The sequence below is a fragment of the Genypterus blacodes genome, unplaced genomic scaffold (genome assembly GCF_046128005.1).
Source record: "Genypterus blacodes isolate CSIRO-AG114 ecotype Tasmania unplaced genomic scaffold, CSIRO-AGI_Gbla_v1 ptg000026l_1, whole genome shotgun sequence".
Taxonomy (NCBI): domain Eukaryota; kingdom Metazoa; phylum Chordata; class Actinopteri; order Ophidiiformes; family Ophidiidae; genus Genypterus; species Genypterus blacodes.
The window spans coordinates 1,819,544-1,846,475 of record NW_027466839.1 but is presented as its reverse complement, the minus strand read 5'-3'; the positions used below and the strand labels follow the sequence as shown (position 1 = coordinate 1,846,475).

Sequence of the window (26,932 nt, the reverse complement as noted above, 5' to 3'; positions counted from 1 at the left end):
AAAAGGAGGAGACCTCACCAAGCACGAGCTCCAGTGGGGATTTGCACCCCCTAGTGGACAAATAGGTGCACTGATCAACAAGTATCACCATGCTGTTTGTGAAGCAGCCTGTAGGAGAAACAGGAAATGGAACAAACTGAGCGTGCGATCCGATTGAAAACACGGACGACACCCTGTATTGCATTAACTGTAGCTTCTTTTTAATATTTTGTAGAAACATTAACCATCATTAGGCGCAAACCTGGCTTAGTGTTAGCTTTAAAAAATATGAATGAAATGTTGACAACAGGATCTGGAAATCTGAGAGGTGCTTAGAAAAAAAACTTTAAGCTGACAAAAAAAAGAAAAGAAAACATGAAGCAGAAATAAAATAATCCCTTCTTAGAATCAACTTTACAAAGAAGAACAGTTAAATCAATATTGGCAATACGTGTAACACACAAAGGGTGACACTGACATACCAGTAATTTATAATGGATATTGTAGTGATGAGAAACGCCAGAATAATTTGGCACACATTTACATTTGAGGACTGAAATGATGAAATAACACGATACAAAAAAAAAAAAAAAACTGAATTGAAGGAAGCAAATTTGCCCCAAATCTTTCTCTATAAATAAAGACAGTAACTGGTACTAGAAAACTACATTTTTTATAACAAAGGCTTAGAACCGACGTCTTTGATTCGATTAGATAAATTAAATGTCAGGAAAATAGGAATAAATACAGAGAAAGGGAACACAGTGGTCCATTTGATCCCCGCTTAAAGAATAAAGTCTGGACTGATCCGAGTTTGCGTCAGTGCAGTATGCACACATCCTACCTGTTTTTGGGGACGTACTGGAGTAAAGGAGTGCTGCTACAAGATTAAGGGAAATAAACATTCAAGTAAGCATTATATTAAATACTAGTGTAAACAAATCTATCTGCAGTACAGTACATCACTATCATAGTGGGAAGATTGCATGACATATGATCAGTGCTGATATTGCTCTACGTGTCTGTATTGGTTGTTAACCGTGATTTCCATTAGATGTACCGATTCATCGAGGAGCCCATTAAAAAAAAACTGTAGGTTTTGGATTAACATGCGGTGAGACGTGAGAGGAGACGTGTTTACGCTGCTCCATCTGGAATCCACAGAACTTTACTCTGTTCCTGCTCCACGATGGTCACAATCTGAGTGCAAATGTAGGCAAGGCTGCCTCCTTGGACAACACCTGCAAAACAATTGTATGTAGGTGAAACTTCACTACTTGTGACAAAATAATAGCAAGTGAACGAGGTTCCTGTGAATCTGTGTATTTTACTATTAATGATCTGCTTTCTTTGATTATGTACTTGAACTTACCTTCAACTTTTGTGCTAGGAAACAAGAACTAGGATATAGTTTTTGCCTCTAAATGCTTTTCTTTCAACAACAGAAGGGGATCATGATGGATAAGTCACTTGCGTCCAAAATATCTTCCCCTTTCACCCTCCAGGCTGTGACCCCATGATTTCATCTATGTGTCAGATTCATGGGGATGAAAATAGTCTCTACATCATTGTGTCTTGTATGGAAAAGTTGGCCCTCTGTCCTCATTAGAAAGGATGGGCTTTGCTTTATGTCCATTCACAAAGACCCTAAAGTCTCCATGAATTGCCCTTTAACTTATGGTGTAATGAATCAAATGACGGTTGTGTCTCGACCGGGGCTGCTGCACCACATCACATCCTCTAATCAGGAGAACAACAATGTAAGAGTCTGTCCTCCAAAACAATTCAGAGCCAGAACATTGCGACATTGAAACTGGAAAACATGGAACTAGCAGGAAATGAAGAAATGCTTTACTTTGTGTTTTCTAAGGATTTCTTGTTTTCTAAAGGAATTCTTGCTTTTATTTACAGCTATAAAACCATGAGAATGATGTCATGCTGCTTTGTGCTCCTTGTTTTATTACATTTCATCTATTTGTTGTGTGCTTTGTGTATTCCTTTATTGCTACATACTTGTTCTTAAAAGGGGACATATTGTGCTTTTAAGTTATTTTATAGTTTATAGTGTAACATTGTCAAAACGTGAGGTTGAGATCTATTAACCTCTTTTTGCTTCTGTAACACATAGACGTCCATCTGCAACACGTTTCAATTAACCACCTTGTACCAAAACACATCAACCAAGTTCAATACGTGTAAGCCAGGGTCTATGTTTTGCCTTTTAAGAAACATCACCTACAACTGCCCGTTTTCACTCAGTGTACACAACAATGCTGCAGGAAGGACGTGTAGAAGTTGGTCTAGGTGTTCTGGCTTGTTTAAAGCATTGTAAAATAAAATACAGATACAAATAAGCAAATGGAAAGACTGCCGCTTCAAAATTGTTAACGTCTTGCCAGGCTCGTTTCCTAGATATCATCTGTCTGAAGGCAAGTTAACCTTCCCCACCCACCTGTGAAGAATCTGCCGTATTCCTGCTCTATCTTCTGGGCCAGCTCGTATTGTTCCTTGGAATATTTCTGAGAGACTTTATCCCGGAGGTACAGTGGATCCTTCTGCTCTCTAAAGGACAAAACACCATCATCTATCAGCATCCAGCAACATCTCACCACACAAACACATATATTCAGGTGCAAAAACCACAGAGTAAAAATAGCAACAGGCAACAGGAAACTTCTAAAATGAGCAATATTCTGACTGTAGGAGTGTAAATGTAATGTTCAATGTCAACAAGACTAAATATTGATAGCAGCCTGAAAAGTTAGCTGCAGTTTCTTCTGTCATTAGCCAGTATAGCAAGTCTTCAATTCCCTTGGTCTTCACCCACTTCAACCCAAGAGTCGTACTCTCTCCCTGGCACTCAGTTTGCTCCGTGGCTGCACCAGGCAGGCAGGCTGTGTTTGTGTGATGGAGGTGGTGGGGGAGGCAGTGTGTGTGTTTTAGCCGCCCCCAGGTCCTGCTTGCCTCTCTCCCTGGACAGCTGGCACTCAACTGATGACAGAGAAGGCTTAGCAGCAATCAGTGTCCATGCTCATGCATTTGTTTGTGTGTGTTATGGCTTACTCTTCCCCTGAAATTATAAATGATAATGATCATAAAAGCCCAGGGATGTTTGGTAAATTACTATGATTCTATCAAACCCTGGCAGGTGGAGGAGAACAGACGATTATCTCTTCCACTAATTCATTTGATCAAATCAATTCCATCAATTAGTGGTTGATGAAAACAAACAATACGTTAACAGCGATCAAGAATCACAGTTGCTGGAAGGTGAGCTGGCATGAGAAGACACAATTTCTCTAAATAACTGAGCCAAAACAATGCCTGGTTTAGGAAAAATCATGTAAACAATGTCAAATGTTGTAATATTCATATCTTATATTCATTAAAATTCCAGGTTTCTATCTGCAAATTGGACAGCAGTGCTCTTTATTCAGATTGTGGAAATCTGCCTGTCAACTGTGAGGGATTCAAGATTTTATTACCATAGCCAATAATAAGAATGTCTGACATTTGAGAGATTGTGATATTTGTTGAACAGCAGTGGGGCCAAACAAAAAAAAGCACAAACTGTTGATAAATGTACAGGTGAGAAAGAAAACTGAAAAAACATGTACAAAGGCATGACACTACTCACTTTATCTGCTTGGCATTTTTGTAGCGAATGAAAATGACGATTGGGTAGATGTGAACGCTGTGAAGACGTTCGATGGCGTGAGGAGCAATGTCAAGTAAACAGTGACTGTCCTATGAGAGAAAAATGACAGCAAAAGACTGCGTGAGAAATGGTGGATGATTGAAAGCGCAATGTAATAAAACTATGGAAAAAAAAAACCACATTGAATGTTATTTAAAATGCTAAACAAATAGACAAGCAACGAATTGATGATATTTTGTTTCTCACAAGCCGAGACCAATGAAATCCTTTCATACTACTGGTTTCTGTTTGATCCATTATTAAAGGAGGGATAAGTCGGAACCCAACACAAATGTCAGAATGAGTGAAAATACGTACCTTTTCTGTGATCTCCTTTATTGATGCCACAGTTGTCACATCAAAATGGCCGCTCCTGCGTTTGTAGTCAATGAACACACAATCCTTGACTCCACGTTCTATTGCCTGCTGTGATGCTTTCATGACCTCTGGAAGCAACAGAAAAACAAACAACGGTCTAACTTTACAACAGGTCAGCTTTCGGTAAAACCTCACTATAGTAGGACAGGAAATGGAGGCCAACAAAACAGTCCTGATGGGCAGGTGTCAAATTAACTAATTACAGGCAGTGTGTCATGTATGGACAAGCTCACCGGGCAGGCAGCGGCAGAACTTGTCAGGAGCCTCTTTCACCAGCATATCCTTACTGGCTTCCACCAACGGACCCATGACCAGGACTGGGCGAGGAGATAAGCACTCGACCTTCTGAACCCGCTGGTACACCAGGCTGACTCCATCTAAGGAGGAACAATTGATAAAGCATTCAGGCCAAAAGACCAAACATCCCAGTATTATTCTGCACAGACTGTGTGTGTGTGTGTGTGTGACAGATGAACTGCACTTTTAAATAATTGTCTCTATATCAATTTGTTTTCTCCACACACAAAGATTCATCTGGTATCAAGCCAGCTTCTAGAAACTTCAGGCACATCTTTACTACTCAGCTTTTATTATGTTGCCTTGTGCGTTTCTAATAAAGCTGTCAGAGCGGATGATTTCTCACCCTCTGTGATGGGCAAAGAGTCTGTGCTTATGGCGTCCAGGGCCATCAGGTCCTTCCCGTCCTTTGATCCGCTGCGCTTGTGTTTCTGCCGGCGGCGGAAGAAGGATCTCCGAGCGGCCGCAGACAGAGTCTTACCGGTGCCATTATCATCTTTCATGTCGGTCATGCTGTGCCTTCTGTAGAACTCCTGGTCCATTCTAGAGAGGAAATGCATCAGCAGGTTCAGATCCAATGAATGCTGATTATACATCTGTTCTCAAATGTAAGTGAACTATAGGTGGAACTTACAGGTATTTACTCGGAATCTGGCCTTTCTCCAGTTTCCGTGCATTCTCATCCAGTTGCCAGGCCGCCCAGTAGCCAAAGTTGCCATTTGGTAGAGTATCTTCAATATACAGGATGTCATCTTTCTTAAAGCTCAGCTCCTGTTCGACATCTGCGACCCGCTCATAAAGTGCCCTGATATAGACCAATAAAGATGCGGTGATGTATCTGCTTCTCTGACCTTCAGAGATACAAACATCAAATTGAGAGACAACTTGGCAAGCGATTTTACTAACACTGAGGGATTTTGGCCGGCTCCATTGTGTTTTTTCTCCATTTATTATTCACCGTCTAGTACAGGGAAGCATATGTTGAACTGTCCTCGCCACAGGAAGAAGTGTTTGACTGTAAACTGTGGCAAACTGTGTCTAATTGCAGCAGAAAATAAGACTCCCTTCGTGTGTGAAGACATCAAATCTGTGTGAGATCCTGTACTCACACCCTGCATTAACTGTATTACAGACGGTTGCAGTGTTTTTATATAGCACTGACTTCAAAGCTTGCGGCAAGGTGAAAACTGCTTTCCTGTCATCATTTGGGGGTTGATTGATTATTCATTACTCTACCTTATGAAGAATCCATCTCCAGCCGACTCTTTGATGGCAGCAAGTTCATCCACGCAGTTCCTGACTTTGAATGTGACCGTTTCCGCTGGTTTCAGCATTTCCAAATACGCCTCCTCTTTCGTTTTGTTTTTCATGCTGATACCATTGTACTGTGACATAAATTACAACAATCATCAGGGGTGGGCTGTCAGAAAAGAATGACTCACTGTTTTCAGTTAAATTAAGTTAAACAATTAATTAGAAATACTGGCAGTTTCACGGGGGACCTTGGTTGTACAATGTGCCAGTGAAGTCATCAATTAATACTGCAGGTACCTCCAGTATAAGGTCTCCGGGCAGTAGGCCATCAGGACTCTTAGCGGGACTGTCTTCATCCAGACTTTCCACAAAGATGCCATAAAGGTTTCCACCGCAGATTTGAACGCCGAGTTCCACCTGAATCCTCTTCAGCCTCACCAGGCGAGGCTCTCCGGCCCTCCGGGAACCAGATCCATGTAATCTGGAGATACGTGTATCAGTTCAAAACCAATAGGTGCAAACAAAGAAACAGATGCATGGAGTGTCCCTTAGTAGAACACAAGATGGCTGAGGAACACTGAAGGGAAAAGTCTACCCTAGTTTCTAGTCATACCTGAAGGAGCTGTGAGGGCTGGTGACAGGAGAGGTCTGTTTCGACGGTGGAGTCATGGTTCCCTCATCCTGCTCACTCAGCGCGTCGATGATGGAGTGATTGTCTGGAGTTGTGGTGCCGCTGTCTTGGGGTGTCAGTTGGTTACTGATCGACTCCATGCGAGAACTGAGGAGAATGAGAACGTTTCCACATCGGTACAAATTGCTTAAAACTAATAAGTGATTCTCAGAGACAAAGTTGTAAGATATATTGGCTGATCTGAAGAATAGAAATGCTTGGAAAATGCACTGCAGGCCAAGACAACAAGACTAAAATAATTATTTGTGAAAGTTGTCGCTGACCCTGAATCAGAGAGGTGTGGATTGTTTTCAGGGTTGTAGTTTGTGGGGATGTATTGGATTATACTATATAGTAAGGAATTTCTTCTTCAAATAAAAAAATCAATATGACATATCCAATACAACACACACAAAAATAACCACAGAATTGAATCCGTTTCCCTCTGAAACAGTGCCTAGAATTCTATTTTATCTCATTTATTATCTGACAATACTGAAAATGTCTGACTGCTCTTCAACCTCCTCGTCTCCTGGCAACCTCACTAAGAGAACCATCACAGAACAATTGTTTGTGTGTGGTTTCACAATGTACATAGATGTTAATTTTTTTCAGTGTTAATTAAGGACACAAAAACACACAATATTTACTCTGATTAATAGTGAATGTACACAATACGTAGATTCCAGAATTGTCGATTGATGATCTGGAATTCACAAAATGCTTCTGTAGAAATGTTTTTGTGTTTTGTCACCTCAGACCCATTGACATAGCTTCTTACCCTGATCGGGAGTGGTTTCCCAGCTGAACCATGTGAGGATTATACTGAGCCAAAATGGTGACGGTGTCACATTGCTGCCCGATAACCAGTCGTGCTTGCTGCTCGTTCGCATTCCGAAGGTTGATTCCATTGAACTGAAAACAAATGATAATTAGATACAAAAGCAAACAAATTATATTTATACTCACTGATAGATACAGTGTTTGGATAAAGGGCAATGGTTACCTCCAGGAGTTGGTCACCGTACTCTAAATGAGCTTGGTGAGCGATGCTGCCTGCTGTCACTTTAGACACAAACACTCCGCCATTCTCTCCACTCACTATGGAGATCCCAAGTGGTTCTGCCCCTTTCTGCACAGTCACACTGCGTGGTTCTTCCAAGTAAGGCCTTTTGGGGGAAAGGAGCCAATATTGTAAACAACTGATGCTATGACATCAATGGAAAACTACAGAAATCGAAGGAGGGAAGAATAAGACACTGCAACGTTCCAAATTAAACATTCTCAAGTAAAAGTTCCTGCAGTCTGATGAAGTCAACCCAGAGTTGCTCCCCTGATGTTGGTTTGCATTTGATTATTAATTCTTTTGCATTCAAGGGTTCAATAAGAAATGTGATGCAGAGCGTGCAAAGTGCATTTTAAAGTCCAACTCAATGTCATGTAATCATACAAAATTCAATGGCACTCTGAATAAATCACAAGCAGTGAAAAGATAGTGCCACAGATATCCACTGGCTTTCATTATTACTGAAATGACAAATGATAAATATTCATACAGACTTGGAGGGGCTACTTCAAGGCAAAAATTAGGGCTTAGTTTTAGTGTTTATTTAAACAAATTCAGGGAGTTTCCAGTGTTTAATATGAGGAGAAAGGAGAAATCAGATAAAAAAAGAATCCAGGCTTTAAAAATAGCATGTGCAACAAAAAGACTACTTTAACTGTGTATTGCTTTTTAAAACGTACTTTGAAGAACGGGCACAAAATACGCGCGTTTTCTCTGTACTTCAAATTGCCGGTAGCAGTTTTCTTTACTATGCATTGTTTACTACAAACTACAGTGAATAACATCTTTTGCAACTGAAAACATAACAAATGTTGGATGTGGGGGAAAATAAAATCTGGGTGAAAACCAACTTAAACCCAAATCAGCTCCTTCACTTACGGCCGTTAACCGAAAAAAACAAGCAGTAGCTGCAGCATTTAAAGCACAGAACAAACCTCAAGCTTCTTAAAGAGAAGGTGGGCGTAGGGGTCAGTGAGAATCTGAGAGGGGGCTTGTTATGAAAGACATATCTGAGAAGAGGGAGGAAAGAGTGATCACACATAGTAAGGAAAGACAGACGTCAGGTCACACTGAACAACAACAGACAGGGAAAAGATGAGGATAAAGTGACAGATGGCGAGTCAGAGAGATGGGGGGCCCACAGGTTTGTTTACTGTTAAACAAGTACTTCATCACAATGATGTAGACAGAAATACAGACAAATGGCAGAAAACACATCTTGTTCTGCTGACTGATGCCATTATAATGACCCGGGAGAGGGGCGGCCTACCCATCTTTCCGCCTGTCACCAACTGGAGCAGGGCTGACCGATATCCTGGGCTGGATGGAAATGGAGCTGTGTGATTGGTTGCTGGTGAAAGACGATGTATCCAGGTTGACAGGGGACATTGGAGGTGTCGGGCTGCTACACTCGGAATGGGAGAGGGAGCCTGGAGGGAACGGTTCGCAACAAAAAGATTAAAGGCCTCCTGGTGACACAGAGGCAAGTATTCAGGCGTATAAATCTGCTGTGGAGCTCAATGTGACCATACCTCTATCAGATCCAGTAGAGCGGGGATAACGGGCTGGGGGAATCTTAATGCGCTCCGCCCTGAATTGCAGAGTACTTGAGGAGCCTGAGACATCACAAACAAACACTTTCTTATTAACAATGAAGACATGCAAGGGCGTGTCACCTTTAAGACATATTTAGGGCTTGTCAGGTTGATTAATTTATAAGAAAATTGGAAATTTATCTGTAGGGTTAGGGTTGAATAATTGATGAAAAATGTAAGTAAATTTCTCCACTGCATACATTTTCAGACTGGGCAACAAAGTCCGCAACTGGATTTGAACAGATGTTGTGGTCATTTGCCAACCCCAGTCCTGCTATACCAGGTCACCAGAATGTCCCAGTAATTGTAATCTCGAATCCTTCTGTCATTTGAGTGGAGCAGGAGCTATACAAAGTGTAAAATAATAGGCTGATGCTCGGTCAACAGTGGCATAAGTGGAGGCAGGTCGACACGTTCACCATTATTCCTTTCTAAAACTGTCTATTGTATTACACAAAGTTCATCAATCTGAGCATTTGTGGATAAAAACAATAAGACTGAGACATTACACAGAAGCTATTATTTGTACTAAACTAGGACTCTCTACATACCCAATCTGGCGCTGGAGGGCAGAGAGTTAGTGCTGTGTGGTGGTTGGCTGCAGCTCGTCTCAGGCAGGTCTCCAGTGTGTTTGTGGCTGAGGTCCAGACTGAGGCGACCTTGATGCTGGGGGCTAAAAGTGGAGAGAAAGGCCTCAATAAGTCCCCCAGCTGTCAATTATTCAAGCCAGACTAAGTTTTAATTTGCTCCACACCATCTGTTTATGAGAACTGGGGCGAGATAAACAATGTTATGTAGTACAATAACCGTTACTACATTACATTGAACTGTTAAACAAAAACGCCCAAATTAGTCAGAAGGTTTCATATGCATGATCACACAGCAAATTACAGAAACATAGTGTAATATTACTTACGAATTATTAGTTATTACATAAATAACTATCATTTGTAATTGAATAAAAGAGGACAACCAAGCAATCAAGGCAGAAATTGGCCCATGGATCTGGTCTATACTAACAGATTGATGATTTAGAAGTCGGTAACGAAAGAATGAACAAATGCAACACCTTGTGTGTGACTGTGGGTGTGCGCCTGGGCTTGCTGGCGATGCGGGTGGACAGTTGTTGGGCTGGACCTCATGGCTCCAGGCAGTGTAGACTGGGTTCCTCATCACAGCAGTCACAGCGGGACAGGGGGCTAAACCTCGCTTTGCTAGAAAGCAAAAGACAAGAGCAAAGATGAAAACAAATACATACTGGCTAATGGACCATCATCTTTATATCCATCTAAGGCATTACACATCTAGATGTTGGTTGGCATCTGGATCATAAATAATTACACTCCCACTACACCCCAAACAGGTGTAGTTGATTTGTTGACTCACGTGCAGAAATGCTGCTGTATCCTGGAGGTGCAAAGGGGACACTGTACCGATTAGAGCGCATGGGAGAGAAACGTAATATGTCCATCGGCTCTGGGGAATGGTCATCGTTAGAGAAACTCTGTACCTGTGGAAAGCAGTCAGACACATACTAGGAGTTTAGGGAGAAGAAAGAAGATTATGAAACACACCAAAGTTCAAGTATGAGGGTAAGTACATCAGTACATCATAAGTCATGTCTGTATAGTGTTTGAAACTTTTAGATGCATTGCTACAGTTATCTCCTAACTTAGTAATTTGTTATAGGTAGTGAAGTTTGCAAATACTCAAAATATTTACTTAGAATCACATAGTTGTCCTTATTGATTGATTACTAGCTTTTTGGTCATATAATAGAGAATTTCAACACTTTTTTAATATTTGAGGATAGGATTTCTCAGAGCATGTTAACTTCAATCAAAATCCAGCAGAGGGCATGTTCTGCAGCCAGGGCCAAGTCCAGTACTTTCTCACATCTGCAATGTCTGTCACACATAGTCAATCAGTTAAATCAAAACATTACACAGCCCTGTACTGCATGCTCCAATACTTGGATAGTGTGGGCATACTTTGGTCAGACTTGGTTAACTTTGAGACGATAGAAGGGTATTTTCAGTTACCTGCATAGGAACAGGGATGTGTAATGGAGTGACATTTCGCCTCAGCGCTGGTGCCGATTTTGGCCGATACCTCCTCCTTTCCTTCTCCTCTGTCCTGTGTCTGCTCTCCTCTTCAGAGGTTTTCCTTGAGCTGGTCATGGTGTCCGTTGGAGAAGTATCAGAATAGTAGTGCTGGTTCACCGCCTCGCCCCCATCAAGCGGACATGTGGTCTGAACTGGGGAGGCGGGGGGAGTTCCTGTTGTGATGGTGGAGTCTGATGCAGAGCTGTTCTGGTGACGATGCTTGAACCTAAATGAGTCGCTCCTGGCTGGCGGGGTAGGAGGGGCCTGACCAGCTTCAGATCTGGAGCTCTGTGGTGAGTGCTTAGGGAGGTGGGAGAGGGACATGTAGTCCAGTTTGGGGGCTATCTCAGGTCTTCTAAAAGTATTCACATCAAATATGGACTTCCTTTGTTTGGGTTTTTTGTAAATGGAAAGCTGGACACACTCAGGAATAGAGGCTCCTACCATGACTTTAGGCCATGTACCACCAGTGGGCTTTGCTGCTGAGCTTTGATCTCTGTCCAGAGGGGCCTGTTGTGGGCTGCAGTCAGGAACTACAGATGTAAAGTTAAAGGGGTGATGGTGGTGCTCCTGCCTCCTGTAGCAGAAGTCTGGGTGTGGCTCCGGAGGACTGTGGGAGGTGGGGGGTCCTCCTTGATGGGAAAGGGAGCGGGAGTGTAGGGACGTACTGGAAAAAGGTGTATGATGGCTATGAGCACTGCTGCTGTCCAAAGACTCACTTATGTCCTTACACGTTTCATCCCCTCTGCTCACATCGCAGCTGCAAACGTCTGTTTGTGTCGAGCAGTTGTGCTTGGAGCAGTTGTGCTTAGAGTTCCTGCAGTTCCTGGCATGGAGCTCACAGGACTGGAGCCGATACAGCTTGTCTGAGTCCCTCATACTTTCAAATAAGCTTTGCCCAGAACAGCTCTGTGGGAGGAACTGTGGGTGAGGGGAAGGAATTCAATACAGATTTACATCTTACTTGACAAGAAACTACACAAGGCCTACATTTACAAACAGGTCTGTGTTTCCCTGAGAGATGTTACTATCCTAAAAATAACATCCAGCTACTATTCAGCGAATTTGAAATAGTTGTGATATTGATTTGAAGTGAACCAACCCTACATGGGAATATACTGTATTCTTTGTCTATAATTGCAAATGAGCATTTCACCTTCATAAGAGAGATGCTAAGAGAATCACGGCAGTTCCTCAGCAGAGCCTCACATTCTGACAGGGACTTGTTGTCTACTCCAATTCCATTGATCTGCAGTGCAATGAGGACATTAGAGGTCAGAGAAATCCTAGCATTAACAGTCAATTTCCAGATCAACATGATATACAGTTTTCATTTGTCATTACAGTTTGTAATATATAATTGGGACACGTTACTTGCTTTGATCATGACATATGTGAACAGCAGGGGGCACTAGATGCAGTTGTTGACAGTCATCATAGAGAACTGCATTAGAACACCACCTTTACTTTTGAATGTGCATTCAGGTGTTTGGCAGCATACTCACAGCTAACAGTCTATCTCCAACAGTAAGAGCGCCATCTCTGCCGGCCGGACTTCCTGGAGTCAAAGTGGCAACAAACACTCCACTTTCCAGGCCGATGCCACTGTCTGGATGAAGATGGAGAGATTTCAATTTGGCCCAGCCGAGGGGCTGAATAAATTACCTATCTATTTCAATCACTCTCTAGTTCACATTTACAAATGAAGGCTTTTTTCCTGATGGGGCTGACCTTTGTGTCCAGAGAGATTTAACTGAATGGGGCTGACGACTCGTCCGCCAAGCGACTTCCTTCTGCGAACCACCATATTGATCACTCCCTCTCCATTGAGTACCGCTTTGATCACCTGCTTTCTGTCCTTATTGGTCAGGTCCACATCATTAATTTTCAGCAACCAATCGTTCACCCTGCACAGGACGGAGCAATCGATCAATTCATCGATATCCTATCAATCTAAATAGGACAAAATGAGTACAATTCACAGCATGAGTTACATTTACCTTAATCTTCCTTCAGCAACACTTCCTTTGTCCACCTTACTAACAAATACGCCACAATCTCCTGGTAAATAAGGATCATTTACCCCTTCAGCAATATCAAACCCGAGTGCTTTCAAATCCATGTCCTGAAATACAAAACACGATAAACACTTTAAGTATACATCATCTGTTAAATGTAAACATAATATAACTGTGTGAAATTCCAAGATGCATTCATACTCTGTGCTTCTCAAACTCTACAACTTCCGTCTCCCATTCCATTGAGTCCGTGTCGATGGCTGAATCGTGGGAACTGTGGGCCATTAGTTGACGAAACCTGGCTTCCTTTTCTAACTGGTCTTCCATCTTTTCTCTGCCGCAAACATGAAATGTGTAAAACTACAGTCCAGTTTAGGAATAATCAATGTCAATGACCTCAATTCTCCACTGGGTGGCACAAAAGGTCCCAATCAAATCACAAAATAAGATGAGCACACACTCTCAAATAAGAATAAACAAAAGGTTTCTGCTCTAAAAATAGTGCAAGGATGGCACAATTGTGACAAGGACGCCTATAATATAGTGGGCTCACTTTAGCTCTTTCAGTTCCCGCACTGCATCGTTTTTCTGCTTCCTCATGTCATCCAGATTCCTCAGAGCATCTGCCAGATCACTCACAGCTCTGTCTCGCTCTCGCCTCAGGTTGTCACACAGTGTCCTGACAGATGCAAACAAACTTGTGAGGTTTCAGAGAAAAAAGCCTAAAATCTATTTTTGCCATGCAACACAAATACGTCATCTTTTTAGGGACAGTGTGTATTCTGCCCTCATCTTTACCGTATGCTCTCCCTCTCCGCCACTATCTTGTCCCTCTCCTGAAACGCCCAATCCCGTCGACACTTGGCTACCTCAGCCTCCTGCAAGGCATCCTTCAGCTCCTGAGTGATGGCCTCATATTGCTTCCTCAGCATCTCAATCTCCTTGTTGGCTCTTTCCATATCCAGAGTAGCAGAGTCTTGTTTCTGAAGGGGGTGAAGGAAACATATTGATGGAGGTCAGTGCAGGATGGTTGCCGGGCATTTTTGTACCTCGTCCAATGTAGTTTGGTCTTTGGTTCTATTTTGTTTATCTGTATAAGTGCATGTGGATTAGAAAGATATCTTGAAAATATGTTTTGTTTTAATGGCTGCCAGACTCTAAGATAGTGGAAATATTCAAACTATTTCCAAAGAAATCTTGATTCAGACACTGATGGGAATGTGGTGAGCCTCCTAATAGTTTAGTCATCCTTCAAAAGAAAAACTTTCAAGATAACTGACTTTAACATACAATCCTTCATCATGCCCAGACGTAAACACGTGAAATTAACTGTAGTTGCTTTTTACATGAGGTAACTTTTGTGTATTCTGTGTTGTGTAAGAATTTTATGGCAGCCATAGATTTGATTAGGTCATGAGTTTTTTGAAGTAGGACAGATACAAAGTTCTTGATGCAAATATTCCTGAGAAATAGTGTCCAGTCGATAATGCAGTATAGCTCTAAAAACCTGTAAGGCAGGGACACGGTGAAGCATGTTGAGAGCATTAATTAAGTCTATTGCTTAGCTAATTCCATTACATATCACTGGGCCACTGGTTGGCCTAATTACCCATTTCTAATGCCGTTTTCAAGCACGCCATGTGTCAACGTCAGAAAGCCTTTCACTCCAATTGTTGGTAATTTCCTAATGCAGGAGTCGCGGGACTTTCATCACAATTAATCGGACAAATCAGTTGTCTGGAATAAAATGTTGTGTGGCTGATGCACGTTTCTCAGAGGAAATCGACGTGTGGAAAGACCTGCCAGCTGTAGAAATAACATTTCCTACTCGATATGAGATGGGATGAAGGGATTACTCAGGGAAATAAATCAGCCCCATCCATTTGTCATGATAAATCTCCCGTCTGTCTACCTGTCTGGCCTGGTAATACTCTCTCAGCAGCTGGTCCCTCTGGATGATAGCCTCCGTCCTTTCCTTGCGGGCCACATCTCTCTCCTCCCGCACAGTCTCAATGTCCTTGCAGGCCTGGCTCAGCTCTTTCTGTGCCTCGGCCTTGTCCTTCACCTCATAGCAGTACTTCTCTAAAAGCTCGTTCTTTTCACAGATGGCCCGGTCCCTGTCCACGAGTGCTGAGGCCAGCTCCTAATCACACATACACATGACCAGCAAATACGGGCCTCTGATTACAATATGCACTTTGGAAAGAGGAGCTTCACAAAAGATGCTCATGACTACCACAATATTCAGTTACCCCACCTAACACATAAATCAAAAGCCAGGGAGAACTGATTATCCCACTCGCAGCCCAGGCCCTGGTGTAAAATGTGAGCACACAGCAGACTACATTTAATTCTTCACTGGGACTACAGAAGTGCTTGTATCAGCAATTACCTGTCGCAACGCCTCCAGCTCCTCGCTGGCCACCCGTCTCTCCGATGAAGTATTCTTCAACTTTGCCTCGGCCACCTCCAGCCCCGTCTGAAGCCTGTCCACCTCTTTGATAACCTGGTCCCGCTCGCTCATAATTAGACGATATTCATTAATCACAGAGTCCCGCTCCTCCTTGAATTTCTCACAGTCCTTTGCCGCTTTCAGCTGCTGGGTTTTAAGCCGAGTTGCCTCTGACTGCAGCCGATCCATCTCTCGTTGCAGCTCCTTGTTCTGGGATGTGGCCTTGGACAGTTCTTGGTGGGTGTTGTCAAACCTGTACCAGATAGGAGGGTGGAAGACTGTTGGGTCTTAATGCTCTTTAAAACATTTCATATGGAAACTTACCACTAAATGATGTAAATTAGCTCACATTTATATGTTTAAATAAGGACAAGGACTGTGAGACATCTTGTATTTCTTATGTATCCAGTTGAAAGGTTGTACAGTGTGAAACAGTACGAGTATGTGCAAGGCTTGCTGCTGTATCACCAGGGATACATTATGTACAAGTGAGAAATACAGTACAGTACAGTACCATTGCCCTACTGTGTGCACTTCAACGAAAAAGGCTCGATTGGTCCCCCCGTACCTTCTTATAGAGGAAGAGTACTGATGCTGATAGTGGAAGGCAGCATCTCTATGTTTGAGCAGCATGTCTAGCTGTTTCTGCAGCCGGTGGTTCTCCTCCTCTGCCTGTTCTAGCCGGCTCAGGTCTGCGTTGTGACCGGCCGTCTTCTCGTTGTAGCGTTTCCTCAGGGCCTCGTAGTCCGTCTTCATGACCTCCAATTTATCTACAGCTGTGTCATACAGCTTGTTGACAACGTCGGAATTCCCCTCTCTCATCACCTGGGAAACACATCAATCAGGTCATTTACTTAATTGTAAGTGACTACAAGGTAGATGGTATACAAAAAACAACAACAGTTCCGCAAAGCAATGCATAAAGAAATGTTCTACTGTTGTTATTTTAAGATGAGGTTTTGCCATACCTTTCCACTAAAATGCACAATTTGGGTTGGCATATTGTAAATAATCAAGTCTTTAATGTAAATTAACTGTTCTGGCACAGGAAAGTAACTTCAGTAATAAACTAAAGCCTCAAGCCCTCAATTGTTTGCTGAGGTAGCAGGCAAACGATGCTTAAAAGGGCAGATTCAGCCTTTTACTGCTAAAGGCTTTACTGTAATGGACAAATAAATACAAAATGGTGGTGCTTCATCGCTAAGAGAAGTTACACTGCCCATCTGTTTCTCAAGTACTAAGCATTAACAGTGTGTCAAGGAATCTGCATGATTCTTAAGTAGGAGGTTAAACTCAAATCTAGAATTCTGAACATAGAGTTTAACCTGTTCCGATGTTTGTTGCGCATGATACTGTAAGATAACATGTGATTTAACATAAGAGGTCCATGTTGCATCACTGGCTTCTGACAACAGTAAAAGTCTGCCTTTGACTGACATCACCGGTCTAATTTGGGTCCTAATTTGACTAAAGCGGAAAAGTAGATTGACTAATCAGTGGATGAGCTCATACAAACACACAGGATGGAGACAACGAGGCAAGCATCTATGGCTGTCTTATCAAATAGCCATGCAAGACATTCCCTGTGGTTACATAAGGTTTTACAGAGATCTAATGATCGGGCTTTTATGCCGAGGCTGAATATGTGTCACGGAGAGTCACAGTGACAGATGCAGTGAAGTCATTTGTCTGATGTGAAAAGAAGTTTTGAGGTGTGGGGACGTGAGAGGATCAAGACTGTCTGGCCTCATTTCTGTGACGGATGCTGTCTCCTTGGAATAAATGGCCCCAGAGAGAGAAATGCAATGATTTCTGTCAGAAAAGTCAAGGATCCAGATAGCTGATTGCATCTCAAGGGCAGCTAGGGATGGATTTGTGTGTCTGAGTCCCTGGGTATTGGTCAAGAGTCAAGAGGAAAGCATTTATTTCACTTACACTACAGTGAAAACGGCCATTTAGTGAGGATTATCTATCCATCAGTGTCAAACATTCTGAATATTAAACATCCAAGTACCTGCTGGTGTAATACCCTCATGTCTGCCACCTCCCTCTGGTCGTCATCGCGTAGCCTCCTCAGCTCCTCGCAGGCCTGCTTCATGTGATTTTGATCCCTGACCAGCTGCATGTTGTCCTGCCTCACCGCCTCCAGTTCCTCTTTCAGCTGGGAATGTTCGCCCACCAAACGACCGTGGAGTGTGCTGCGGAAACACCACAGAGGGCAAACTCAAACAACTTCAAGACACGAGCACTCGGACTTCATGCTGCGAATTATCAATGACAATGTTAAAAGTAAAAAAAATACCCTGTAAACTGTGCTTAACTGACAACTATACCAACATGAATAAGTAAAGAAAACTCCATAACCATCACTGACTGTGTATGTCAAGTCAAGTCAACTGTTTTTGTATAGCCCAATATCACATACAAGGTCTCTAAGGGCTTTACAGGCCCACAACATCAGGAAAATTCCAGGCCCTGCCCACCAGGAAAAACCTTAATGTATAAGGAAAAAGGGAAGAAACCTCAGACGAGGCAATTCCAAGAGAGATTCTCTCCCCACAAACATCTGGGTGTGCAACAGGAACTTACACTTGGATTATACAAAAGTACAATAAAGCATGCAAAGCAGTAAACCACAAACGGTCATGCGTTAGGAAATAACATGCGAGAGAGAGAGAGAGAGAGAGAGAGAGAGAGAGAGAGAGAGAGAGAGAGAGAGAGAGAGAGAGAGAGAGAGAGAGAGAGAGAGAGAGAGAGAGAGAGATAAGCACAATACAGTAGAGCTATTTGTGAGAGTCTCTTTGCTGGAGCAGCAGTTTATGGAGGTAGTTGAGGGGGGGGGGGGGGGTAGTGCAGGTAAGTTGATGATTGTGCAGGGAGGCAGCTTGACGATGCGGACGGTAGGAAGTTATTTAGGGATGAGAAAGATGGCAGTGTGTGGTATGTGTGAGCTAATGCAAGCCTACTTCTTAAGTGACTTCCTCATGCAAGCACATCTCTTTGGTCAGCGATGTATGAGATTCCAATGACTTCCAGTTCACAGGAAGGTTGTTAAAATGTAAATGGTCAAGTACGGAAGCAAACAGGATGGTAAATCAACACTTTCGGATGTGCAAACAGGATCCAGAAGGAGCGGCTTAAACATGGCAATAATCCCTCATCTGTCTGTTTGCACTGCGACCAGCTGTTAGTTCCCTCCAGTTTGGAGAGGGTATGGCATCATTAAACCACATAAATGGACCAGCCTCCCCTCCGTGACAAGTCAGCGCGGGGACCACAAATGCTCTGTTCATACCATTATCCTCATGGCACAGATGCCGTGCCATGCAGTGATCACATGATGATTATGGAGCTTGCTTTGGCATGAACCCTTCTATAGGGAATTACTTAGAGCAGAGTAATTCAGTCTGTGGTCTTTCCAACCTTCGGTATTATGGGTTGGTGCTATAAAGAAATACAAAATGTGATTCAAACCAATAAAAACAACATCTAATGGTTTTTAATACTGAGGGTGAATGTAGACAATAACTAAATTATTCAAGTTATTTATGTTTTTCTAATCTGGTTCAGGGACATTGTTTTGTTACTTCCTTCATTTTTACAATGTTTTATAGAAGGATTATCATTGTATTTATTTCAGTATCATGTTGATGTCAACACGACACATATGTCAAATTTACCCATCTACAGATCTGGCGAGACACACCCACCAAGTATGCGGATTGCAACCATGTTTGGCCAGCGTCCACGTTTCACATTCCGAAGAATTTGCCAAGTTAGGCAAATCAACAGAGGGATTTTCAGATGAGAGCCTGCAGGCTGCAGAACGCTTCATACGACCTAATCAGGGACCACGTTGCAAACCGTGAGGGGGGAGGAGACTGCTAATCGTCTGAAGGTTCATGTCAGTCATCCAGGTAGCAAGAGGTCGAGAAAGGTTAGAGGCAGTCGCCATTCATGAAAAAATTTCTTCAGTTCTAACTAGTAACGGATAGCAGGATCTATTCTTTTATTGACAGGAATTCTGTGTATGGTGAAGCAATAATACAGTAGTAAGAATATGATTATGACAAATTATGTGTGTGTGTAGCTCAAATTAACAAGGTCAAAAAAATTACTCCGGCACTTTAATTAAATGAATGGTTAGAAGATTGATTTTTCATGGCTTAACTCTGCATCATTGGGATGACCAGAGGGCCTTCACACACATTACTCCAGCAAAATCTGCTGCATGTAATCTGTCTGTGAATATGCCACGGGAGAACAGAACACCAGTTCAAACCTTGCAGGCTGTGTGAGAGTGCATATTGCACAAATGCACGGTCTGTTGAAAAATGTACAGACTGGGCTTGTGACTCACTGGTAGAAGTCGGCTTTCTTCACAGCCTCCTCACACCTCTTCAGGGTGGTGCTGTGCTGGTTCTGCAGGGATTGCAGGTCTGCCATCGCCTTCATGCACTGAAGCTTGAGACGCTCGTAGTCGTGGCCCGCTTTTGAGTTTGGTCTGTCACACAGGCATAAGGAATAGAAGAGGAAACAAAAAGGTGACGTAAATAGAAGCCACATGGGAGAACAGCAGAAGCATTACTGATATAAACATCCTAAAAAAGGCATCATTAAAGTTGTATGTGTCACTTGTTTTTAGGCGCCGCTTCTACTTAAACAAGGCAAAAGCACTCTATTCAGCGAGTGTTGGTATACATTGGAAAACAGCACCTTTCCAAATGTTTGTTTTGGAAAGAGGCCGCTTGAGTTCAGCACAGTACCTGCAGTCATCGAAGGTGGTTCCGGGTGACGAGAGGGCGAGCCGTTTGCGCAAGTCGTCCCTCTCGTGGGTCACGTGCCTCAGTTGGAACAGGACCGTCTCCATCTTCTCGTTCACCTGATGACTTTCCATGTGGGCGGGCGGCGGGGACGAGGCTTCAGCGGGCGTACCTGCGTGAAGTCAGTATGTCACTGTCGCCACGTGCTACTTACAGAGACCAAACGGTAGAGGAACTAGAAGTAGCTGCCTTGTTTATCTGAAAAAAACTGGACCTTTTTCCTGTTGATCAATTATATTAAAAATAGGGGGGTAAAGGTGTGTTTCTGTCTGACACTTAGGTTTCTCGCGTTCACGCTGCACAGAAATTCCCTCACTTATTCAAATCAAAGTTTTCCATACTGTCGCACGGACCAGTCAAATCCTGTCTCTCACGCAGAACGACTGAAACAAGCCTGTGCGTGTGCGTCTTGGCGGCTTCTAAATCTTTCTCACATCTGTGTAATCACTTGCATGTGCTCAGAGTCTAAACAGCGACTGACCGTATTTACACAGCGACTGGCCAGAAACATAGGTGCACCTGTTTGACGGAACATATCACAAAGTCTCATATTTTGAAACAAAACATAGAAATCGCCAGACAACTGCTGGTTCCAACAAACGGACCAAGTTCCGTGCTTTTGTTCCATTGTCTGATTTCAGATGTTGTATTGGATTAAATTACAATGTGCAGGGGTTTCTATTTTTCTTTGCCAGTCTAGCGAATGAAGAGCACAAAGACTTATTCCCCGGATGACACTGAGTTTATGACATTAATCCACCTTTACGGCTGAATCCCAGCACGAGCACCAGACTCACCTAAGCTGCTGAGAGAGCTGCTGCTTTCCGAGTCAGAGGGCATCGTGGATAAGACGCTGTAAGTGGACCCTGGTGAGGCAAACAAAACATTAAAGTCAGAACCAAGTGTACTCCACCATGTCTGCATTATAGCCGGATGATTATCTCCAGCATTGTACGGCACATCAAGGCTCTGCAGCTTGGGTTACATTTAAGGGACTTCACCCAAGAAAAAAAAAAAAAAAAGACCAGTTGGAAGGATAATAAGGTGGGACTTTCCCCTGTTAGGATGACAGCCTGCGGGCTGACAGCAGCAGAGTGTGGCTAATTATCAGTTGGGCATGGAACTTGCATACAGACTAGCCAGGGCCCCAAAGAGGCTCAGCAGTGCCGCCTCAGAGCTTCTCCTTTTATCTCCTCTGACAACAACACATAGGCCCCTTCTGAAAGCCCCTTCCTTTGTAAGGCAGAGTAATTTATAATTAACTGTACCGAAAAGAGCCAATGAGAGGACACGGTAAGTACTGTGAAAACTGAGAGAGCACTAGGAAACACCTCTCCCAAAAAAAGGTACACAAGTCCTCTAAATGTGTTTAAACAATAGCAGATGAGGTTTAATTTTCATCTGGATCTTGCATCGATCCTGTCTGGGAATATTGGTTAATGTTTTGCACTGTTTGTAAGTGCTTTCACACATCTGTACCTGAAAGTGTTCCAGAGATAGGAGTGAGATTTTGCTAAAAAGCCATGGAGTGTTTAGCGGGGTCTAACTCTGAAACAAGAAGTCAGCAGTGCGCAAATGCAATGAGATGCAACTTGGCTGCGAGGTGAGCAGCTTACGATTCAGTTAAATCAGCAACTTCCAGCCTGATGTAAAGTCTAGCTCTCCAGAGGGGGGGAGCATGACAAACGATTCTATTTACCCACGTCCCACTACTCTAAATCAATGCCCGGCTGGAAGAGTTCCCACTAGCTAAGGGAGACTATGAGTTTGATTAAGACTGGAGAGAACCCAGCGAACGTGGCTCACCCCTCTTTTTCCCAGCGAGGGACTGAAAGAGAGAGAGAGAGAAAAAAAAAAAAAGACTGATGTGCCTCAGGAACCGTGGCATCCCATGGATCAAGCTCTCTTTGTTCTCCCTGTAGCTTAAGTTTCCCATGACTCTGTTTGAGCAGAGAGTGTCACAATGGCCAAGGTTCACTGTGTCATTGCTCGCTCACTTTTCTGCTTCTTGGAAGTCATGTGACCCAAACTTCACTGCGGTCTGACCCTCGCCGCTCGAGTATCATTAAGGCTGATCTCTATGCTACAGCCGCAGTGGAAAAGTACGCCGGAGAGCCAGACGGAAATGTGGAGTAAAAAGGAGAGAAATCCAGGGTGAGAGTCGACATAAAGCCCTCTGAAGGGAACATGCACGCTTTACACACGCATTTACATATGCTGTTAAAAAGAAGGAGAGTACACTAGCTCTCCCCCGAGCTGAGAACAGGATCACCGACACTAACCAGTGATGTCATCCACATCTGGTGCTGCTCTGCTGATAATGAGCAAGAAAGTCTGTAGTAGACTGTGTCACACACACGCACACGCACACACACACACACACACACACACACACACACACACACACACACACACACACACACACACACACACACACACACACACACACACACACACACACACACACACACACACACACACACACACACACACACACACACCAATGAAATGTTGTCATAGTGCGAAGTTTGTAAGTCAGTTTACTTCGATTATTCCATTTTATTCGCATTAGTAAATCGACTTGCTATTGCACAGTCATGGTCTGCCACTAAGAGAGCAGGTTTACGACCCTTCTTGCCAAATTCAATAGTAGTAGAAGTAGATCATAAAAACCTTTCAGCTGGCAAGGAAATACACAAAATATCTATGAATTTAAAGAGAAAATATCAATGTAATAAGAAATAGAGCCACTTAAGTGTTCTCCTTATCCCACAACAGAGCACAGTCTTGTTCAGCAGACAGACAAGAGGACATGTTTGACGTGAGGCCAGAACACACACACACCCCAATGATATGCTGGCGTCATTTTATTGTTCCTGAAGAGAAGGTGAGAACAATCTGAAAACAAAAGAGCTCTGATGTCAGGCCCCGAGGCAATGCCTGTATATAAAAGTCTTGAGTCACTTTGTTTATGAAAAAAAACAAAACGTCCTTAGAGGATACACACACACCTTTCAGGGCAATGGATTCTGTACATGCGTGCAGCGCTTCCACACGCAGGGGAATTCCTGCACCAAATCTTACCAGTGACCATTTCAGCCACCCCTCCGCCTGAAAATCTGTGCTCTACATTCAAGCTCACAAAACTCTCACTCGCTCTTCTTCTCCTCCTCACATTGTTTTCATTTCAAAGATCATCTAACTCTCTCACCCTCTGGGACTCTGGCTGACTTAGGAGGAAGTAGAGCAGGCTGCTGACAGTGCATATAATTGAAAACTTGGACTATAAAAGCTACTGTTGTCCCTGGGATAGGCCCTTCTTTGGGCTGCGCAGTGGAGGAACCTGTCCGCCCAGTAGCAAACTGCAGCTCAGCCCCATTCGTGGCCTGCGTGACTGTACGCAGTGCGTAGATCAGCCCCGGAACATGTTCATGTACACACTTCTTCCATTGCAGGCAAGCCAATCAGCAGTGAATTATAAAGACCCGGTGACTGATTGTTAAAATGCTGCATAAAAATGAAGAAGAGCTTCAGTTAGCTTGTAAACAATGAGCAGGGAACACATGCATAATGAAGACGACACAAATCTACCGTGACATAATAGCTAGATAGGCATCGAGCAATGCAAATATGTCTTGTGAAGTTTAAAGGTGCCGCAGAGATGCTGAGGAAGAGCCATGTAGCGCAAACAACACTGATGCATGTCGCTCACACTAACAACAAAGAGCTTAGTCCTCAAAGTGAGCACAGAGACGTACTGGTGAATAAATTACAATTGTTCTGGCTTTGACATGAATCACGCAAGGAAGTAGAGCAATTCCTGTAAATTAAGGATTGGGCTGCAGAGAATATAACTTCTTTAGTAGAATACAAATCAATGAATGTTAAAGCCTGGTGTTTGTTTTATGAGTACACATGGCAAGAATACCAAAACTATAATACACTTCAGGCTCAAAACTCTGAGATGAGGCCAAATGGTACATGAGGCTGAAAGATGGAATTTGCATGAGATTCAATTGACTGAAACTGAGCCTCCAATACACTTTACATAAGTTTGATTGAGCAGGAGACGTCGTTTTGTTTTTAAACAATTGAGTTTGTGGCTATTCTGTAACACATGCCGACTGTAAAGAAGCTCATTCTGAATATACAGAACGGAAACAAAGATGCACACGAGCTAAACAGAAATCGTTCATTTCCCCATTATGCCCCGACAACACATTACTCTGAATGAAGTCACTGCAGTGTGTGTGTGTGCATTAGGACTCGTTCAATCCTTTTGCTCATTCATTTGACTCTGACAATAAGTTACTGATTTCAAATACAGAGACAAATTCACAACGGCCCCATAAGTCGGCTGTGCTGTCACTATATTGATTGTACGGGTCTTTTTTAGCTCGGTTGAATACTTTCACAAAAGGCTTGCTACGCTTTTAGTGACATGGAAAAGGGGACAGGCAGAGAAGTGTGTGGGGGGAATGAGCACCAAGTCAATGACGGTGCAGTCTCTCTCCCTCTATAGGTCCTGCCCTATATCATGTTGTCATATTGTCAATATCCCTAATGTGAGGTCATGCTTAGATCTGGAGGGAAAACTGGTTGGGACATTAGCAAAATTAAGCACGACTTGACCACAATCCTTAATCAGAACTCATAGGCATAAACGGGTTAAAGGGTCATAACAGGGCCGACAAGTTTGTTTTTAAATGCGTGCTGCAGCTTTCAGATTGGTGACTGAATTCCCCCTCCAGGGCAGAAGTAGTTTCAGTTCATTTCCATACGACGGGGAAATCAATTAGCTGACACACAAATCTCACAAGCTTTACATGCCATCTATCAAAAATGAACAACTTAGCTTTTATTGTTATTAAAGTTACATTGTTATAATAATAACGCAGTGCAGTCTTTTTATACCAACTCGCACTTTCGACTGCATTACTGTCACTGATTAAGGCGGTGATGGAATCTGATCTCAAAGTGAGTTTCATATTATGAGGAAATTAATGGACGCCAATGGCAGTATGGGAAACGCTGCAATACAGTGGCAGTGTTTGCAAACGCTGCCACTGTATTGCCTGGTTTGAAAATGTGTTGTGGAGGGCGAAATCAGGTAATTTATACTACCACTAGTATTGCTAAATCAAAGCTGTAGGACTTATAAACGGTAAACAATGTCATATTTTGTGAAAAGGAAGATTTCTGGGGTATTTTTCAAAGCGTCATCATTACGAAGCTACAAAGAGTGATGCCACCTGATTAAAGATTGCCCCTATAACTTGATCTAATTTAATATTTTCCAATAGATGTATAACAGTCAAACACTACTGTAGCCTCTTCCTATATTAGGCAGAGGTCTCATTAGGGTTTATGGTGTGAAAATGAACATTTTAACGCACCTATTTTCAAATTTTATTACTATAACACAACCACACATGCTTTTACAGAAGCTATAAATGGAAATGTTTAGGTATGACATATCTATTTTGCATGGCATGACTATAATACAGGGACATGTGACACTCTAATCGCCAAATTTAATCTTTTATTAAGCATTTTACGTATGGTGTGGGGAGAAATGACCTTAAGTTGTTTTATTGCATTATATTTCTTAAGTTGTCATTATATTAAAAAGGTACAGATGTCACTTGGAGAGCTCTGACTTACTGTGGGCTTCCTTCCTGCAAATGCTCCTTCAATACAACAATTTAAGGTTACGGCAATACAACTACAGTAAATAACAACACAACAACAACAACGTTTCTCACCGGTTGTATGGTCTACTGGTCCTGTGCCGTTGAGCAGGGCAGAGTGCAGGTGAGGGTTCGTCTTTTCCAGCGCGGAGCAAAACTCTGAGAAATGGTCTCTGTCTTTACTCATGAGCATCTTGAGTAGCAGCTCCACTTTCTCCGGGCTGGAAGTGCAGCTGTGGCTCAACTCGAAGCGCTCAGCCGGGCTCAGAGCTCCGGAAAGAGCCAGAACATCCACCAGTCGCTCCGCATCTGGTATAGACTCCACTAACTTCTGGTAACAATTCTCCAGCAACTCTTTGTGTTTGGACTCCATCTCTGTTATGACCCCCCCCCCCTTCCTCTTTATCGCAACGAATTCAGCTTCGAATTCTTAGTCTACCGCTACTCGGCTTCACTTCGGACCGGGTGTCGCGAGTCCCACAAACTACGACGAAAACCACAGTTTGGACGCTTTTCCAGCCGAATTGAAGGATACGCAAGTAGCCATATTTGTTGCCTTAGGCTGTTGACTAAGATGAAACGGCAACGCATTTTCTCAGCCGTCGCTCCACTTTCGTCGGTCAGCAGCTTCGCCCCACCTCTCACAAGCCGCCTGCAAACGCTGTAAAGCCGCCGTCGTCCCCAAAAATCAACTTGTTTCTACATGTTGGCGAGTGTAGAAACTCTTCGGAAGCTCGCTCTGTAGTATGACTACAAACTCCGCCATGTCTGAGTGTTTTAGCAGCTGGAGCTCTTGGCCAATCAGAATTCAGCACCCTGGACGTTTAAGGTAAAAGGGGGCGCGGCTTTGTTTTAGACACACCTGGTTTCCCGCCGCTGTGATTCCCATCAGGAATCTGTCTGTCTGT

General features: G+C 43.1%; 1 protein-coding gene across 4 annotated transcripts; it reads right to left on the bottom strand.

Moving 5' to 3' along the window:
* Window positions 1-178: 178 nt before the first annotated feature.
* Window positions 179-26,799, bottom strand: LOC142992989 (disks large homolog 5-like). 4 transcript variants are annotated; one of them, XM_076143562.1, is made up of 33 exons: window positions 26,100-26,799; window positions 21,132-21,200; window positions 20,278-20,446; window positions 19,872-20,015; window positions 17,526-17,709; window positions 16,080-16,336; window positions 15,452-15,764; window positions 14,972-15,202; window positions 13,858-14,042; window positions 13,613-13,738; window positions 13,261-13,393; window positions 13,042-13,166; window positions 12,773-12,948; window positions 12,547-12,650; window positions 12,198-12,290; window positions 10,979-11,962; window positions 10,323-10,446; window positions 10,006-10,150; window positions 9,488-9,609; window positions 8,874-8,957; window positions 8,612-8,771; window positions 7,282-7,444; window positions 7,057-7,190; window positions 6,219-6,383; window positions 5,903-6,086; window positions 5,588-5,736; window positions 4,986-5,156; window positions 4,698-4,894; window positions 4,288-4,431; window positions 3,995-4,122; window positions 3,617-3,726; window positions 2,432-2,541; window positions 179-1,220 (listed from the first exon to the last, which is right to left on the bottom strand). In XM_076143562.1, exons 1-33 carry the CDS (start codon window positions 26,395-26,397, stop codon window positions 1,117-1,119), a joined length of 5,985 nt encoding a protein of 1,994 aa, XP_075999677.1. In that variant the 5' UTR covers window positions 26,398-26,799; the 3' UTR covers window positions 179-1,116. The 4 variants fall into 4 exon arrangements, with proteins under 4 accessions (XP_075999677.1, XP_075999678.1, XP_075999679.1 ...); XM_076143563.1 differs by having other exon boundaries at window positions 10,979-11,950; XM_076143564.1 differs by having other exon boundaries at window positions 20,278-20,431.
* Window positions 26,800-26,932: the final 133 nt, after the last annotated feature.

Coding starts and splice junctions, on each gene's coding strand:
- LOC142992989 (XM_076143562.1), bottom strand. CDS start 26,397: ATGGAGTCCAAACACAAAGAGTTGCTGGAGAATTGTTACCAGAAGTTA. Junction 7,445..8,611: donor GGTGACAGGCGGAAAGATGG/GTAGGCCGCCCC, acceptor TTCCCCCAAAAG/GCCTTACTTGGAAGAACCAC. Junction 6,384..7,056: donor GGAAACCACTCCCGATCAGG/GTAAGAAGCTAT, acceptor CATTCTCCTCAG/TTCTCGCATGGAGTCGATCA.